The sequence below is a fragment of the Parasteatoda tepidariorum genome, chromosome 5 (genome assembly GCF_043381705.1).
Source record: "Parasteatoda tepidariorum isolate YZ-2023 chromosome 5, CAS_Ptep_4.0, whole genome shotgun sequence".
Lineage (NCBI taxonomy): Eukaryota > Metazoa > Arthropoda > Arachnida > Araneae > Theridiidae > Parasteatoda > Parasteatoda tepidariorum.
The window spans coordinates 39,012,634-39,030,164 of NC_092208.1; the positions used below are offsets into that span (position 1 = coordinate 39,012,634).

The following is a 17,531-nucleotide window of genomic DNA, read 5'->3' on the forward strand; positions in this document are numbered from 1 at the left end:
ATGAAGAAAGTAGTAGTAATTGGTTTTGGTTTGTATCTCATTACATTGATGTTATATTAGATCAACGGATTAAAGCAATCATTGCGATTTTTTATTATGTTTTGTCTAGATTAATAAATACAGTGATACCATCTTTATTAAGTATAGTTTATATTGGGTGGTGTGGTGCATTAAACAGAGCAGTTAAAGACTGCGGTAAAACTCTAAACGGAAAAGCAAATGTGGAAATATTTATTCATAAATATTCTGCTGTTTATAAATTAGTTGGCAAAATGGAGAAAACCTTCTCTTTGCACGTTTTTTGTTTAATTGGAGCAAATTTTTTAGTTATCTTCAGGTTCTTTGCTGCATTCCTCGGTTATTATTTGCACGAGGAAGGAATTTCGGAAATAGAAAATTTCTATTCGCCGTTTCTTCATGCACTTTTATTTTTTGTGACAATTTACTATGCGGCTGGAGTTGAAGAACAAGACCGCATAGTAAGACAAAAGGCTGAAAATGTAGCGTTTCACCTGATTACTTCAAAGAAGGCTTATAAGAATGGAGACTTATTATCGAAATTTTTAAGCTCGAAGCAAAATATTATTATGTCTGCTTGGGGTGCTTTCACTTTCAGTAAAAGTTTACTTCTCACTTCAGTCGGTGTCATTATATCATACAACTTACTCATTTTGCAGATGAGACTAATAAATTGAATAGGAAGCGTTAAAAAGTAACCAAATGAATATTCGCTTTCTCCTTGATGTTATATTGGACACCATTATTAATAAATAATATTAAGCGGTGTTATTATGGGATATAACTTACTTATTTTGAAAGCGAGACGTATTAAACTGATAAACGAATAAGAAACGTTCAAAAGCAACAAAAAGAATATTTGCTTTCTTCTTGATATTGTATTGGAGACCATTATTAATAAAAAGCATTAATCGAGGTCATTTTATCAGATAACTTATTCATTTTCCAACTAATAAATGTTAAAAAGTAACAGAAAGAATATTCGCTTTCTTCTTGATGTTGAATTGGAAACCAGTATTAATAAATAATATGCGATCGTACATTTAGATACAATAAAAATGTACTTTTTGCTTCAGTTGTTGTCTTTATATCATGTAACTCAAGTGAGGCCATTAAACTGATGACTACGAAACATAACCAAGTGTTCAAAATAATGTTTGATTTCTATTTAATATTGAATTGGAGACAATTGTTTAGAAAAAATTCACCAAAATTTATGCAAAAATTTTAACTACTGAAAAATCAACTTTTAACTTCTATCAGTGTCAACTAATTCATTTTGCATGGAATGTCTTACATAAAACAACAAACATAAAAAATGAAATGATAAATGAAAAAAAAAGATCATTTGAAAAATATTTAAAAAAAACTTGACATAAATGATCCTAAGAAACTGAAGAGAAAAGATAAAATAAAAGATAAACTTGTTAGTGTAAAAGTTTTATTAGTTTCAAAAATTATTAATATGGAAACATTTGACGTGTTTTGAGTGCTCAAAAATAGGTGTCCATTTTCAAAACTCACCGGATGGGACGGAGGAAAAAACAGATTCGAAATAGGAAAAGCAAAGTTGCCTTCGACAACCGCGAAATAAACATTTGTTTTTAATCGATAACAAACTCAATAATAGAATTTGAAAATGTTTTATAAAATAACTATGATTGTAACTGAAAATTAATCCACTACAAATTTTAAGAAATGTTTACATATATAGTGATTTTTAAGATTGAAACTATAGCGAAAAAATTTTCTAATTGATAGCATTTTGAAACTTTTGCATGTTCAGAGACACGAGACAATGATGAATTCTCTAAAACTTTCTATAAAAACAAAATCAATACAATCGTGGTGCGAGAGCAATCAAGAAAAGTAAAACCTATGCTCATTCATCACACAATTTGATTGGAATCCTGTAAAAAGTTCTCATATTTTTTTTAAACATAAAGACTGATTATTTAGTTACTTCATTTTTTAAAAGATTTCTGTGAAAAAACGACATTTTACTACTACGGCTATGTTTTTGTTAAACAAAAACAGAAAAACAACTTATTGCATGAAAATTTAAATTTTGATCTGTATTTATATAATTAAAGTATTTAGCTACCAAAACCCTTTTCCGGAACATGTCACGGAACAAAAAATCTGATATAGTGTAATTTCTGCTGTAATATTTACGGTAAAATCTCTGAGTCACTCTAATTAAATAAATATTTCTGTAAAAACTACGGTATAATATTTTACGGTTAAAATGAATGTGGTATTTTACAGGTGATGCACCCAAAGTGTCAGTACTTTATACTATAATTTGATCCGGAATTTTTTACAGCGGGCGAATATATGTCTAACTATAAATAAAACTAGATCTATAGAGTTAGAACTTGTGAGTTGGCAGCTCTGGGTTGAAGAAACCGGTTTCAGAAAACTGTTAAATTGCTGTTGAAACTTCGAAAAACTCTTGCATATCCTTGAGAAAAGAAGCTTTTCAGATAACAGATATTTCTCCAAAAAAAAGTAAAACATTGATAAGATGGAAATATTTACAGTAATAATTTGCCGAAACATTGGAGTTCTACTACTACTTATCCATACGAATGTGAAAGACCCTTGAATTTTTCCTCTTCCATATAATTTTGCTGATTTCTTCTTTTCTTCTTTACACTTTTATCTGATGATGGCATCAGAGCAAAAGTTAAAATTCATCGAAACTCTGTGAGCCTTAATTGAGTGTTTAAAACATTTGGACACCCCTAGAGAAACTGCTACAACCGAATATATTGAAGTAAATGTGCATATGACCTGATATTACCTACCAGTGAATTAATAACATTCATCAACTGCAATAAAAAATCCTTTTTAAAATTGACAGGTTGTGCGCAAGAACAAAGTGACTGTAAAAAAAAATTAAAATAAAGTATAAAAGACAAGAGAGTTATGTATTGTATCCCACAGTATATCTTAGCGAACTGGTGTTAAATTATCTTACTCAAATCAAAAAGCATTATTGTCCACTGTCAAAAATAAATTGAAAAATATTTTAGAAAATTTGAAGTTGCATTAAGCAACTCAATTACAGTAAAGCCTCAATATAAAAGTTTCAAGACAGTTTCAAACCTAATATAAAAGCTCTTAGACGATCAGAATATTAAAGTTTATTAAAAAACTAGAAAAAGTCTATCGAAAACCTTCAGATAGATGGCTAAAAAAATATTATGATAAACTGAGAGAAATAAAATTCTGATCAATTCTGAAAATCGAAAAATTTACCGTGTTTCTGGCTTTATCAGAACACCAGGAGAACCGGTAACTTTTATCGAAGCGCTTTGGTTATGATTTCAGTAAAATTGACAGTAAAATCTGATATTTTAATACGTGATAAAGTTTAATAAATGTTGCAAAATTTCGGAATTTATCGTGATACCTTAGAGGATGGTATAAAAATTATTTATTCAGAGAAATTTACTTTTCAATTTCTATTTTTTACTAAATGTTAGAAAATAAGAACTATAATTTGGGAAAACGGAATTTCCAGTAAATTGATACCATACGAATGAAAAAAAATCACCAAATTAATGGTCTAAATACTGTATAGTTTGCTTTTTATTACCAGAATTATGGGGGTTTTTTTTATTTATAAATGCCATTACCATACTGTACGGTAATTTTACCTGATTTTTTTCGCCTTGTATAAACTGTGATTTAGTAATAAAATTTATAATCACTATAAAAATAAGGGGCAACAGTTTTAACATAAAAAAACTGAAAATTCCTTAGAAATTAAAATTTAATTTAAAATTAAAAATTCAATTATCCTGAGTGCCTATCTAGATTATTTACTTAAAAAGTTTCGTTGAGAAAATTTTATTTTTGATTTAGCAACATTTATGCTTTAATTTCAATTTGTTTTAACCCCGATGCTAAATCGATAATTTAATCATATAAATCTAAGACATATTAGCTTGACAGTTAAGTTTTTAAAAAAATTGTAGTAGTACTTCAGTTTTTAAGAAAATTCCTCCGTTACTTATATTATAACCAGTATTTAAATCTTTTCCAGATGTTTGAAAGTTGGCAGAAATAAAGAAGCAAATTTTTTTTATTATTTATTTAATTATTCTTTTTTTTTATTTCTTTCTTTCTTTTTTTCTTTCTTTTTTTTTGCTGTCTACTGAAAAGATAAAAATCTAAATTAATAAATAGCATCTTCAAATCTAATTTCAGAGAGAGCTCATAGTTCAAAGTGGTATAAATTCTTGCACGTTTTTTCTCTTTTTAATTTTCTTGAAATTTTGAAAATTCTTTAAAATTTTTCTTTTAAATTGTTCGAATTTTTTTTAGAAATAATCAACATCTGAAAAATATTTTAATGCAAATTTTCGAGCATTCATATAAAATATTAAAGGAAAATACTATTGCTAAAGATTGCATTTCAAATTAATTAAAACAGCATATGTTAACTTATGAAATGATTTTCATAAACTATTTAAAATTTATGACAGTTACCGTCGTAACGTTTTCTGCGAAAACTGTAGGAAGACAATAATTAAAAGTAGTAAAGTAGGAAACAATAATTGAAAGTAAGTTTACTTTCAATTATTGTTTCCTTTTAGGAGGGAAGAATTTTGAGTAAAGAAACAATAATTGAAAGCGTCAATAATAAGTCTTTTTTTTCTTTAAATTAAATTTTAGAGATTATCGTAAGTTTATGAGTCTATATCTTAGAGTGTGATCTTATAAAACCATGACTCCTGTTTCATACGGGAGCTAAATATGCAAGGTGTTCCGTGATGGCCACCCTTGATCTATATTTTTTAAATTCTTGTCAAAAAAGAAATATAAGACTTCATGAGTTGCAAGTTAATGTTCTAAAAAGAAGAAATACAAATGCTACCAAAAATAGCCACAATATTAGTTTTCAGCCTTTAATATGTATGCTTCTTTAATCTCATTTGAAAAATATACTCATTGTTGACTCAACACAATATACTCCAGTTGAAATCACGTCACATTCGATCGAATAGTGAATTATTTATTTTTCGTGGTTAATTAAAGTGACATAGATCGAAATTTTAAAATGTTTGTAACTACAGCTTTGTGTTCCTTTTTTCAGATGTAATATATCTGTATGACATATCTCCAAACGCTAAGTAGTATCTTAACAGAAAAAATCTTTAATAAAGCAAGAAAAAAAAGTAAACACTTTTATTACTTTTGATGTAATGATTGGATTTTCACCTATACTATGTGTCAATGTTAACAATCTGAGATTATATCCTTAAATATGCCTATTAATTAGTGCAGGCGATATTTTATGTTACGAAATAAAACATTAGAAACAGTACTTTCCATTAATAAACACACACTGTTTTCGACTAATTTGAAAACTTAACCCTCTGATATGGGAAATCGTCGCCATCTGGAAAATACGGCCCGAATAGTTTAAATAGAAGAGCGCTATTGATCTTTTTAAAAGCGATGGGAAACCTGGTTAGTATTATTTAAAATCAAATTTTTCAAGCCAAAAAATAAATATGAAAGCATGAATTTTGATAACATTGGCAACTTCGGCAAAAGCATTGAAATTAATAGCTATGAATTAAGTAATCATTATTTTATATTTCAGCTGTTCTTTCAGGTAACTTTTATAAAGATTTGTTTTTAAATTACTTTTCAGCTTGCAATTTGGTTTCGTTGCTGAACCACTTGGTACTATCACAGCCATTACGGACAAAACTTTAAATTTTAAAACTTTGGTTGGAAATGAGGAAGAGGAAAATGAAGAGATGAACTTTAACTGCAAAGGTAATGTCAATACATGGTTTCTCGTAAGAGATCGAAAAATGAAAATAAAGGCTCGGTGTGAACCGACACTCACGCGGACGCTTTGGTGAATGTCCAGAATATTTGTTTTTGTATCATTTTTAGTGTATATCAAGCCACGGCCCTTAATCTAAAAAAATCAGCGTAGAGAATAGAGCAAGTGCATAACGGGTAATGGTCCTTAATCTTTAAATCAAAAAATTTATTTCTCAGGTTTTGCATCCAAGAAAATATTTATTCAAATACAAAAATAATCGTGCATGTTGCTCTCTTCTTTTATTTTATGAATATAATTTAGTATGTGCGTATCAGAAATTCTCCAATTTAGCTTTTTGAAACCACTCATTTTGGACGAAATTATTTATATTTGTAAATTTTAAAGTGCATAAAAGAGGGAATGAATATCATGTCTTATCTAAATTCCTTGAATTGAATATCGAATGAGCGGAAAAGAAAAAAAAATTAATTTCAGATGCTTGAGAATTTTTTAATTGCTACTATAATTCCTAATAAGTCGAAAAAATGTTAATTTATCACAGAAGTAAATTTGAATGTAAAAAAAATCTTGTCACTAAGTTTTAGATTAAGAGAAGATTCAAAATGATATGTAACAAGCATTATTCGTAATGCTTGTTTTTTTTTTTAATATTGAAAAAACTTTTATAAAAATCTGACAGCAATATTTAATGTTCCTTCAAACATAAAAGAGTCCTAAATAAAATTTTGATAAAGTTGTGGCCCGCCATTTGACTGATGTTTTTAATTGCGGCCCCCGGCCTCATGTAAGTTGGAAACCCCTGGTATAGAATAATGTGCAACTGTATACCAGGTGATGGCCCTTAATCTCAAAAAGAATTATCAATATACCGAATACTGAGTAAATGCTTACTAGACAATGACCCTAATCTAAAAAAATTTTTGTGGAGAATACTGAGCAAGTGTATACCGGGCAATGGTCCTTAATCTTTAAAAAACATCAGTGTGTAGAATAAGGCGCAACTGTATACCATACAATGGCCATTAATCTCAAAAAGAATTATTAATGTTGAGAATACTGAGTAAGTGTATACCAGGCAATGGTCCTTAATCTAAAAAAAAATATCATTGTGAAGAATACTGAGCAAGTGTATATCGGGCAATTACCCTTAATCTTCAAAAGGCATCATTGTAGAGAATAATGTGCAACTGTATACCAAGCAATGGCCTTTAATCTTAAGACATCAGTGCGTAGAATAATGCGCAACTGTATACCAGACAATGGCCATTAATCTCAAAAAGAATTATTAATGTCGAGAATACTGAGTAAGTGTATACCAGGCAATGGCCCTTAATCTAAAATAATATCAGTGTTTAGAATACTGAGCAAGTGTATACCGAGCAATGGCCGTTAGTCTTAAAACACATCACTGTAAGGAATACTGAGCAAGTGTATACAGGCAATCTGATTAATATGCATTTATTATAACATTTACTAATCATTGATTGTCCCTATTTTTAATGTTCAGACATATTTTCCGATCTTCCCTATACTAATGTTTTTCCTTATATAAAGTTATTAAAATCTAACAAATACAGAAATATCAAATAAACTAATATCAGATATAACAAATTTGTCTTATTTGTGTAACCAAAAGGAACTATGTAAATGACAATACACAAAGAATATTGTTCATCAATTACCACATTAATGATTTTGACATTGCAGATTTAGCTTATGTTTTAAGGGGGAAAACATTGATACGTTTTTTAACAATAAAACATTAAATTCTATTGCAGGAAAACAAAAATAAATTCAAATTTATCGCTTCAAAACTGCACACGTATATCTGCTTTAATAACTTATAGCATATTAATATCTTTCGCTATTCACGTTTAGTATAGTAAAATCATCATGTAGAGCATTAAGAAGTATAATAGTAATTGAAAATTTGCTAATTTATTTATTGAAATTTTCGTATTTTTTCTTTTATTGAAATTTCAATTTTTTTCTGTAAGGTCACTAAATAAAATAGTGTATAATAAGAAAGTGTGTTTTGTTAACAACCCCTTGTTGCTGCTATGACTTCTGGAATTACTGTTCTTAATGAGTGTTCTTAAAATAACTAAATTGTTATTTAAAACAATTCATCACAATTATTTTCAACTGCTTTGTTATTTGTTTCAGATTTAGAATACATTGTGAAAGGAAGGTTATCTGGAAAAGAGATGACTTTCGAGAAGAAAATAAATTTGGTAGGAAATTTACAACTTCAAAACTTTAGTTTCAGCTTGAATTCTATGGATGGTGCAGGATTTGTTATGAAAGGGTTTGTTACAATACGCTTTATACAATTACTCAATATACGAAACAAATATTAAAATGTAAAGATAATGCGACAATAAATAATTGGTAATAATAATGAATCTTTAAGTATAACACATGCTGTATGCCGAGAGTCTGAACCGATTTTGAAAGTGTATGAGCAGAGAATTTTTATTTTATACGACAAATCCAAATCTGAGTTTACGACTAGAAATGTTCAAATCCAGGGCATTGCGATTTTGAACCCAACCCAGAAGACAAGGAAGCTTCTGTATCAAGCATTGGGATAAACTAGCCTTCGCGGGGGACTTTTTGAAGGGATATAGTCTCATTTGCGTTACATGGAGAACAAAATCACCACCCCACAGTTAACCCACTGGCAAGGGGATGATGAGGAGTCACCTCTGGATGGTGTGATCGAGGAACAAAATTCATCTTAACCAGCCGCAGCTGCAATTCGAACTTGTGCCACCCTCTTTTGGAGGTGAATGCTCGATCCCCTAAGTAACCGCGGCTCAGTCGATTTTTTTTTTTTTTTTTTTTTTTNTTTTTTTTTTTTTTTTTTTTTTTTTTTTTTTTTTTTTTTTTTTTTTTTTTTTTGTAACCGTCGTTGAACAGCTGACGCAATTTCGAGCTTACGACTACAACCGATGAACTCCGTAGCCGTTTAATAGTCGAAAATGTTTGCAATATTTTCGAAAGGGTTTCTGTAAGTAGGGTAGTCGGCTTATAATCGGATCCGATAACTTCGCAGAATTCTAAACAAATATCGCCAATAAAAGTATTTTATCGTTGATAGAGCATTAGCTATAGATTGCTAAATATCGCGAAACGGAACTTACGAAACATGTGAAGACATAACAGTTGAAGACATAACAGTTGAAAATAAAACAACTGAAATAAACAGTTGGAAAAAAATGCATAAAAGGACTATAAAACGAAATACATCAATAATTTAAAAAAAATACGTTATACATCCTGTATAGCTTTTGCTGTGTGATAATAATAGAAATTATTTAAAAAAATACTTTATAAGAATTTAGAACAATTATAAATGCGATTTGAAATAGGAATCTATTTATTTTCAGATTGGTTAACGCAAAAGTTTTTTAAACGATTCATTTTATTTTAATTAAACGTTAACTAAGTTTATTACTATTCACAACACATTTTGGTGCCTAAGTTTTGCAACAGTCCAAACATTTATTAAATGGAATAGTTTTAGAAATATGCTGCTAAATATTTTCCAATTATATTTAACAGAAAGAAACTAAGGCCTTCGGAAGCAAGAGTATCAAATCTTAAAGTAGAAAAAACTCGTACAGGTAAAGAGAAATAATTATTTTTCAAATTATATTTTATTTAACTTCTTTTTTTTAAAAAAAATTTAATCACGTAATTATAATTCAAAAGGAATTGTACTTCCCGTATTGTAATTTATGGACGATACTTGGGAATGTTATAAAATTTACATAATGCACCATATTTCACAAATTATAACTTAATTTTAAGTAAACTGCATAAGCGTAGGTTGTGGAATGTTGTTTAAAGCCCGTAAGATGTGCAGATTTCCTTGTTTACTGTAAAGTATAAGTTTTATTACAACTTAAACCCTTTGAGGCGAAATTTTTTACTAAGCACATTTCTTATAATTTTTCTTTATTTTGTATCAATTTTGGTCAAAATAGATGAAAAATAATGTATTTAGCCTTTTAATAATTTATGGTTATAAAATATAGCATGAAACACACGAGTCTTTTTCTGTGTTGAAGGTACCAAGGTCTGTGTTGAAGGTCTTCCAAAAACGGATCACTTCCAAACAGCAATTTTTCAAATAAAAACTTATTTCCAGCTATTTAGATCAAAGAGAAACAGTTATTCATCATTGAAAATTTCTGTAATTTGGAAAATCAACTGAAAAATTTTTGAATATGAGAGGAAAAAAAAATTCTTACTACTTTCTGTGGATTATTACAAATATAATTTCAATTATCTAACATGTTTTTAGTAAATATTAGACTGTTTTATATAATTAAAAAATACCAAAATATATTTCTGCTTGAAATTAGAGAGTCAGAAAAATTAAATGAAAGGTACACAGGGCATGAAATGGCTTAAAAGGAACAAATCTGTCATGATCGAAGCATTGATTTTAATTATTTTATAGTAGTACCTTTGGTGACTTACTTTTTTGAAGAAATATGCCAAGAACCTTCTGTGACAGGGGGCAAGGGCTCTTCATTAGGAAAACTCACTGAACTTAGTAAAAAAATGAAAAATGTAAGTATATTACATCGTATTTATTAGTTAATCGAATTTATTAATAATTCTTTATCTTTCGACTTACATTATACTTTCCACTAAACATTGTAGAATTTCAAGCACTATATATATTTGAAGTTACCTAAGCCATTTTACAATTTAAAACATCTGACATTTTAAGAAGACTTATTTTGCAGATTGATTAATGGTAAATCTTGGTTCTAAAACTACATTCTAGGTTTACATGCATGAAAAGTTTCTAAAAGAGAAAAAATACAGCGGCTTCAGTTATCTTTTGATATAGAGTAATTTAAGAGTAAAAATTTAATATTTGGTTCATGTTAATTAGTTATAAAGTAACAACAGGTTAAAACAAGTGTATAAATACTTCTCAAAAAAATTTTAGAGTTAAAAAAATGTAAAAAATATTAGTTTTATTTCAAGATGTTCAGATATTAAGCAAAATTATATTAAGTATTAAGTAAATTATGTTAAATAATTTATGTGTTTACAATAATTTAAACCGCGATTTAAACTGTTTTAACAGTAAAGAGTTTTAAAAAAATAATTTTCAAAACAGAATGAACTTATTTTCTAGTTAGGTATTTTATAGACAACAAAATTCTGGACAGTCATTAAAAAACTATAATTTCTTATAAAGAAATCAGAGTTTAGAGAAAGGATATTAACGACAAAAATTAAGAAAAGAAAGTGTTTTAAAATGAAGAATAATGGATTTAGCTTGTTAAAAAACGTTTACATTTTCTTATAAATTAGGTCTATCAAGTTCAAGAATAACGAAATAAATAAATTTATTTATACCCTGCATTCCTAATTTAACTTTTGAGGTTAAAAAATCCTTTTTTGTAAGAAAAGTTTGATACCCTCTGTTACCTTGAACACTGTAAAAAATTCCAGATCAAATCACGGTTGCTGCGGAACAAAAAATCTGATATTCCATAATTTTTTCTGTAATACTTACCGTAAAATCACTGAATCACTCTAATTAAAAAATATAAAACTGCAGAAATTACGGTATAATATTTTACGGTAAAACTTCTTTTACAGACGATGCCCTCAAAGTGCCTGTACTTTAAATCGTAAATCAATCTGGAATTTTTTATGTGTACATTAAACAACAGTAAAATTAAGAATGTGGATAACAATCAAAATGGAACTATAATAAATGAGGTAAACCAACCATATTATTTGAGTTAATGCTTAAAAAGATTTGAATTTCTTTAAAAATACGAGTTTAGTAGTTTAATTCATGAAACATAGAAATTTATAGTGAAATCTTAAATACAAGTTACAGTTTATAACGTACTTTTCAAACACACATGCCGAATTGAAGCATGTAATTCAAAATTTCATTGAAACATACAATTGATGATGGCAATCAAATTCAACACAATATTTTTAAAATCAGCATCCGAAATTTATTCAGCAAAATGGACTAGGTTAACCCTAAGTAGCCTAGATGACGGTGCTTAATATTTTTTTTAAAGTAGCTAAAATTAGTATAAAGCTATATAATTTAAAAATAATATCAAATTTTGTGATATTCTCAATTAGAAAATAAAAATACGGTGATTGTATAAATAATCCTAAAAAACTGGAGCTGTAAGATATTACTTGATTTAAAACTTCTTTCACTTCAAAAATATACTTATTAGAAATTACAGTCGATATATTTCAAGAGATCAAGAAAATACGCCCATTTTCAAGACTTCTTAGGCCACTCCCTGATTTGCCTTCTTGGTTTTTCTAGTTTTGTTTCTTTATTTTTGCATTTTTTGTTGGCAACGTTACTTTTCATATTTCAATTCCCTTTTGCTTCTTCTCTTTCCCGACTAGCAAGTCTTGAAAAAGTGTCCTGTTTTCAAGCGCTTAAAACGTGTCGACCGTAATTTTCAATTTGCATTTAAAGCGAATGAAGTCTTTAATCAAGTAAAAAGACGGTGAGTTTTAATGGTGTTATTTAATCTCAATATTATATATTAAAAATGCAAATTAAGATTTCACCTTTTTGCTTAACCTTTCTTATAGTTCATTGTTCCTGAAGGTGTGGTTGTCACCACTGCAGCATATGAGCTATTTATAACAAAAGAAGTTCTCCAGGATATTGAGAACTTGGAAAGAGTTTTATAGTAAATACATATATGTTGCTTTTTTTCTTACATTCTGCGAAGAATTTAAAATTTGAATCTATTCCTTTATATGTATTCATTTATTAATGTTTCTCTATATTTATAGTGGAAATGTTCCAGGAGATGTAAAAGAAATTTGTAAAAGGTAAAATAGTTTCAATCTATCTATTCTAGAATAAAATTGTAAATATTTTGATTGCTGAATGTATATGATATAGAGGATGATTAAATAAATCGGTAACAAACTTGAACACTGACATCCAAATAAGCACTCGACTTTTCCTCTGTTTTCTTTTTAAAAAAATGTGTAAGAAATTCTGCTACACATTTTAAGATAAACGTTATATAAAATGAACATGATACCTGGAAAATTAGCCGAGATTATATAAACTCGATTTTTACAAGTTACATGCGATATTATTACTTTTTTGTGCAGACCCTTAAAAAAACTGTTATTCTATTTAAAAAATTTAAATTATTTCATTTTTTTTCTAAATTACATCAATGTGTTGAATAGAGCTTCAAGCTTTTTCGTGATTTCCGATTTCTTTTCCAAGCCTTTTTCACCTTCCTCATCCATTGCTACCTTTTTAACTAGTGACTTATTTGGAGCTATGGCTCTTGACAGTTCCACAGTAGAGGCATATAAACAATACTTTAAAGTACAAAAACTCATCCACATTAAATCAATAAAGAGAAACACATAATGCTTCTCTAACAGGCAGACAACACAAAATTGAAGAAGCAAGGGACAGGAAAGAAGCATACAAGTAGCGAATTCCTACACTTTTCTGATAGCCCAAGTCGAAATTTTTGATGATTCCATCAAAATATTTTGATGGTTTATGCTGGCTTCAGTGTGATTTATGATGGTCCATCATCATTTGATGGTCCATCATCATTTGATGGTCATCATCATCCTACATTATGCTTTCATGGTTTTTGATACACCAACAAACTTCCATCATTCCATGATGGAAAAGACTACTTTAATACCATGATGTTTAACCATCAATAGAAGTTTGATTCTCATGAACCAACAATCCATGATGAACCGTGATAGTTCCAATTATACATTTCCATCATGGTTTAGAGGGTAATTTTGTTTGTTTTGAATATACCATAAAAATAATTAATTCGTTATTTTTTTATGTTAAACTCATCATAATTCAGTTCGAATTCCTTCACTGGGGTATCGTGGTTCATTATCGTTCCAACATTTAATTTCTAAGAAACTATGGTGGAAATTTCGGATGATTATACATGAACAAACCCTCAAAACAAGCTGGTATTCTTATGCTGGACCATCATAAATCAGTCCGAGTTCCTACTTTGGGGTGAGGACCACTTATGTTCATTTCCTTAAATATATGATGGTTTATGATGGAATTATTGATGGTTTCTAGCTAGATTATGTAGGTCAATTAATGGAAAACCATTAAAAAATTTTACTGGTGAGGATGCGCAGAGTTGAAGTGATCTAAAAATAATTCTTCTTACACCCCCCTGTGAAACAGATTCTCCAGTCAAGGGTATGTATCTTTTCTCACATGGTGACAAGCTTTTAATTTTTCTTTGCTTTTAATTTTTCCGAGAAAGACCTTTCCAGAGACAATTTTAAAAGCAAAATTTTAAGTGATAAGTTTAATGAAGTGAAACAAAATTCAACTACCTATAATTTACCAGAATTTTTAACATTAATTTTATGCTGAACTTCACAAAGAAATTCGAATTATTCAGAATTTCCAGTTAAGCAAGCTCGAATTACCCATATTTATTTCCGTTTGCAATCACAAATTAAGAAGGGAAAAAAATCGATGATTACTTTGTGTCTTCTGTTAATAACAATAACGAAGAGTAAAAAGGATTTTTAAAAGATTCCATAAGGTTATTTTTTCTCCAATGAACTTGTATTAGCAAAAAGATATAAATACTGATTTAGTTGCTTAACTATCATGTTTCTTTTCATACGTTTGTGCGTCTTTAATTACAAGTATTCTTAAGTACAGCAGTTTCCCTAATATTTTTAATTATAATTCATATGAATCTCAAAGGAAAGTTCCTAAATATTTGTGATAATTTAAAATTTTTAAATACCTTTTTTGAAAAAATACCCTTCAATCCATTTCTCTATCTCTAAATTTAACTAAAAAAATTTTTAAATAAAATTAATAATTTTTTTACCAATTTTTGCACTTAGAGTTATGGAAAAAGTTTCGAAGTCAAGTATTCCAGATAAAGTACTTCAATCAATCGTAAATACTCTCCAAAAAATATTTCCTGACCAAGATGTGTTAAAGTTTGCTGTACGTTCATCAGCAACAGGTAACTATTTAATAAGTATTAGATAAAAAGTATAATAATAAATATAAGAGTTTTTTCTTTAATAAAAAAACACTCAATATATTTTTCCAGTGTATATTTCATAAATGAACTCATAAAAATATACCTACCCTTAATATCAAAGGCAGTAACAAATAATAAATCATGAAAACTAAGGGCCATGAATAGTCCGTGGTCTATTCATGGACTACTCATCGATTTCATATAAAAGTGAACTTTAATTCCTCTTTTAATATAAACTCATGCTTGTGAAAATTGTAACACCATGAAGGACTTTCGCGAGTGAGCTGAAATTTTTAGGAAATGCAAAGTAGAGCATAATATGCAAATGATTAGAATTTCAGATCCGTATGCTGAGCAGCCCCCTCTGAACGGCGGATGGATCCGAATAAATAGACGGCTGTAGCGAGGCGTGTATGGTTATCGGTGGTTATCTGCTAGTGATAAATGTTAGCTCAGACGTTACTTATGCCTCTTCTACGATAGAGAACGAGATTTCAACAACTTACGGAGTTTGAAACGGGGAGAATCATCGGCCTTCGTGAAGCTGGATTGTCTTATCATGCAGTAGCCGCTCGTGTGCACCGTAACAGCAGCACAGTGATGCGTGTTTGGAAGCAGTGGACAGACGAGTGTCAGACAGCTCGGAAATCCGGGAGTGGACCCCGAAATGCCACGTCAGCTCGCGATGATAGACACCTGGTCCGCATGGCACTGACAGACCGTACGGCTTCCTCTAGACAACTGGCAGCACAGTGGTCAATAGCTACAGTTTCATTGTGTGCTTCATCAATTCGTAGACGTCAACTGCAGCGTGGACTGCACGCAAGGACTCCTTTATACAGGATCACCATCACGCTAAACCATAGCCGCATGCGGCTACAATGGGCCAATCAGCATATGGACTGGCGTGCTGATTGGCAGCGTGTTGTGTTTTCTGACGAATCCCACTTTAATTTGTGGTACCATGAGGGCCGCATTCGTGCCAGACGCTATGCCGGCGAACGACACCTTCTGGAGTGCATTATCGAACGCCACAGTGAACGAACACCCGGAGTTATGGTCTAGGGTGCCATAGCATATCATGGACGATCTCAATTGCTACGAATTGTGGGTAATTTGAACAACAACCGGTACAACAGTGAAGTTTTACAGCCCCAGGCTGTTCCCTTCCTTCAAGACTTGCCAGGCGCTGTATTTCAACAAGACAATGCCCGCCCTCATATTGCTAGGACTGTTCAATCCTTCCTTGCATTGCGGCAGGTACAGCTTCTTCCTTGGCCTGCGTATTCCCCAGATATGTTACCGATTGAACAAGTGTGTCATTTCGTTGGTCGGTCCCTCGCTAGTGATCCCCGTCCCGTTGCTTCTGCAGACGAACTTTGGGTACGCATACAAACTATATGGAATGCTCTTCCTCAGACAGACATTCAAAATTTGCTTGACTCCATGCCACGTCGTGTAGCAGCGCTTATTGCGGAGCGTGGTGGCTACACAAAATACTGATTTTGGTCTCTTGTTATTGTTTGTTTGCTTTGAAAGTTTAATCATTTATTTGTATCACTACCACTCAACTGTGTATTAAATTTCATTCAATTATGACGATTCCTTCATGGTGTTGCAATTTTCACAAACAGGAGTTTATATTAATTATTATATACATATAGCTTTTATATAATAATTATTATATATATAACTTAGAATATATATAACTTATAATAATATATTTCTGAGATTTTTTGTGCAAATGCCCAATGAATCAAATTTTGAAAAAGATTCTAAAAGTATACAGAAAGTTTGTTTTTCAAAGACATCTCTATAAATAATAGATTGAGTTGTTACCTGTATGAACGTAGCATAAATATTAATTTGCAAACTCTATAATCTAAACTAAACTAACTGATTACTAATATGAATTTTTCTCAATAAAGTTACACTACTTCACAGGATGTAACGAACTTTTTATTTGAATATATATAACTCCTCTACGGAGAAGGTAATGAAGTACGATTGAGCACACATCCACAGGGGCTCAAGAAAGATTTATCATCGGACTCTAATTAATTTCGAACAATATTATTTTTTTTACCGAAGTGTACATATATTCAAACAATAATATCGAATCCGTGATCCACAAAAGGTCACTGCCTACTATGGTTTGTGTGGTAAAGGCCTTTTGGGTTCGAACTTCTTCTATCCAAACTGCTCATTCCTTACGTCAGTGTTTCCCAAAGTGTGGTACGCGTACCCCCAGGGGTACGGGAACTTCAGGGGTACGCGTTCTTATGCGAAATATCTTGCAACAAACGAAAATTTCAAAAAATTTTATTTAAAAATAAAGTTAGCCATGAAAATTAACGAGGACGTATTTTTTATGGGCTATTTTTTACAGAATTAACAGTTAATAATTACTGGTATCAACAGCCAGTTGTGATTTCTAACTTTAGTTCAATTTTTTTATTGTAAGAAATACATTCCTTTTTTTATTAGTGGTACACAGCGTTACGAAAAATTTAGAAAGGGTACACAAAAGTCATAAGTTTGGGAAACACTGTCTTACGTTATCTGGACTTCTAGCCAGATTCAGCCAGATTGAGTTCCTCTCCATTATAGGATCATGTTAAACATTAGTTCTATAG

The 17,531-nt window shown here is 30.0% G+C and overlaps 1 protein-coding gene across 6 annotated transcripts in view; it reads left to right on the plus strand.

Moving 5' to 3' along the window:
* Nucleotides 1–5,689: 5,689 nt before the first annotated feature.
* Nucleotides 5,690–17,531, plus strand: part of LOC107444606 (rifampicin phosphotransferase) — a gene marked incomplete at its 5' end in the record, with an annotated part of 54,559 nt that continues 42,717 nt past the window's right edge. For 5 of the 6 annotated variants that reach the window (XM_043041071.2, XM_071181323.1, XM_043041070.2 and 2 more), the window contains 7 exon segments: nt 5,690–5,817; nt 8,000–8,141; nt 9,401–9,462; nt 10,305–10,417; nt 12,449–12,549; nt 12,656–12,694; nt 14,750–14,874. In XM_043041071.2, coding sequence (XP_042897005.2) covers nt 5,690–5,817; nt 8,000–8,141; nt 9,401–9,462; nt 10,305–10,417; nt 12,449–12,549; nt 12,656–12,694; nt 14,750–14,874 — 710 coding nt within the window. 6 annotated transcript variants of the gene reach the window in all.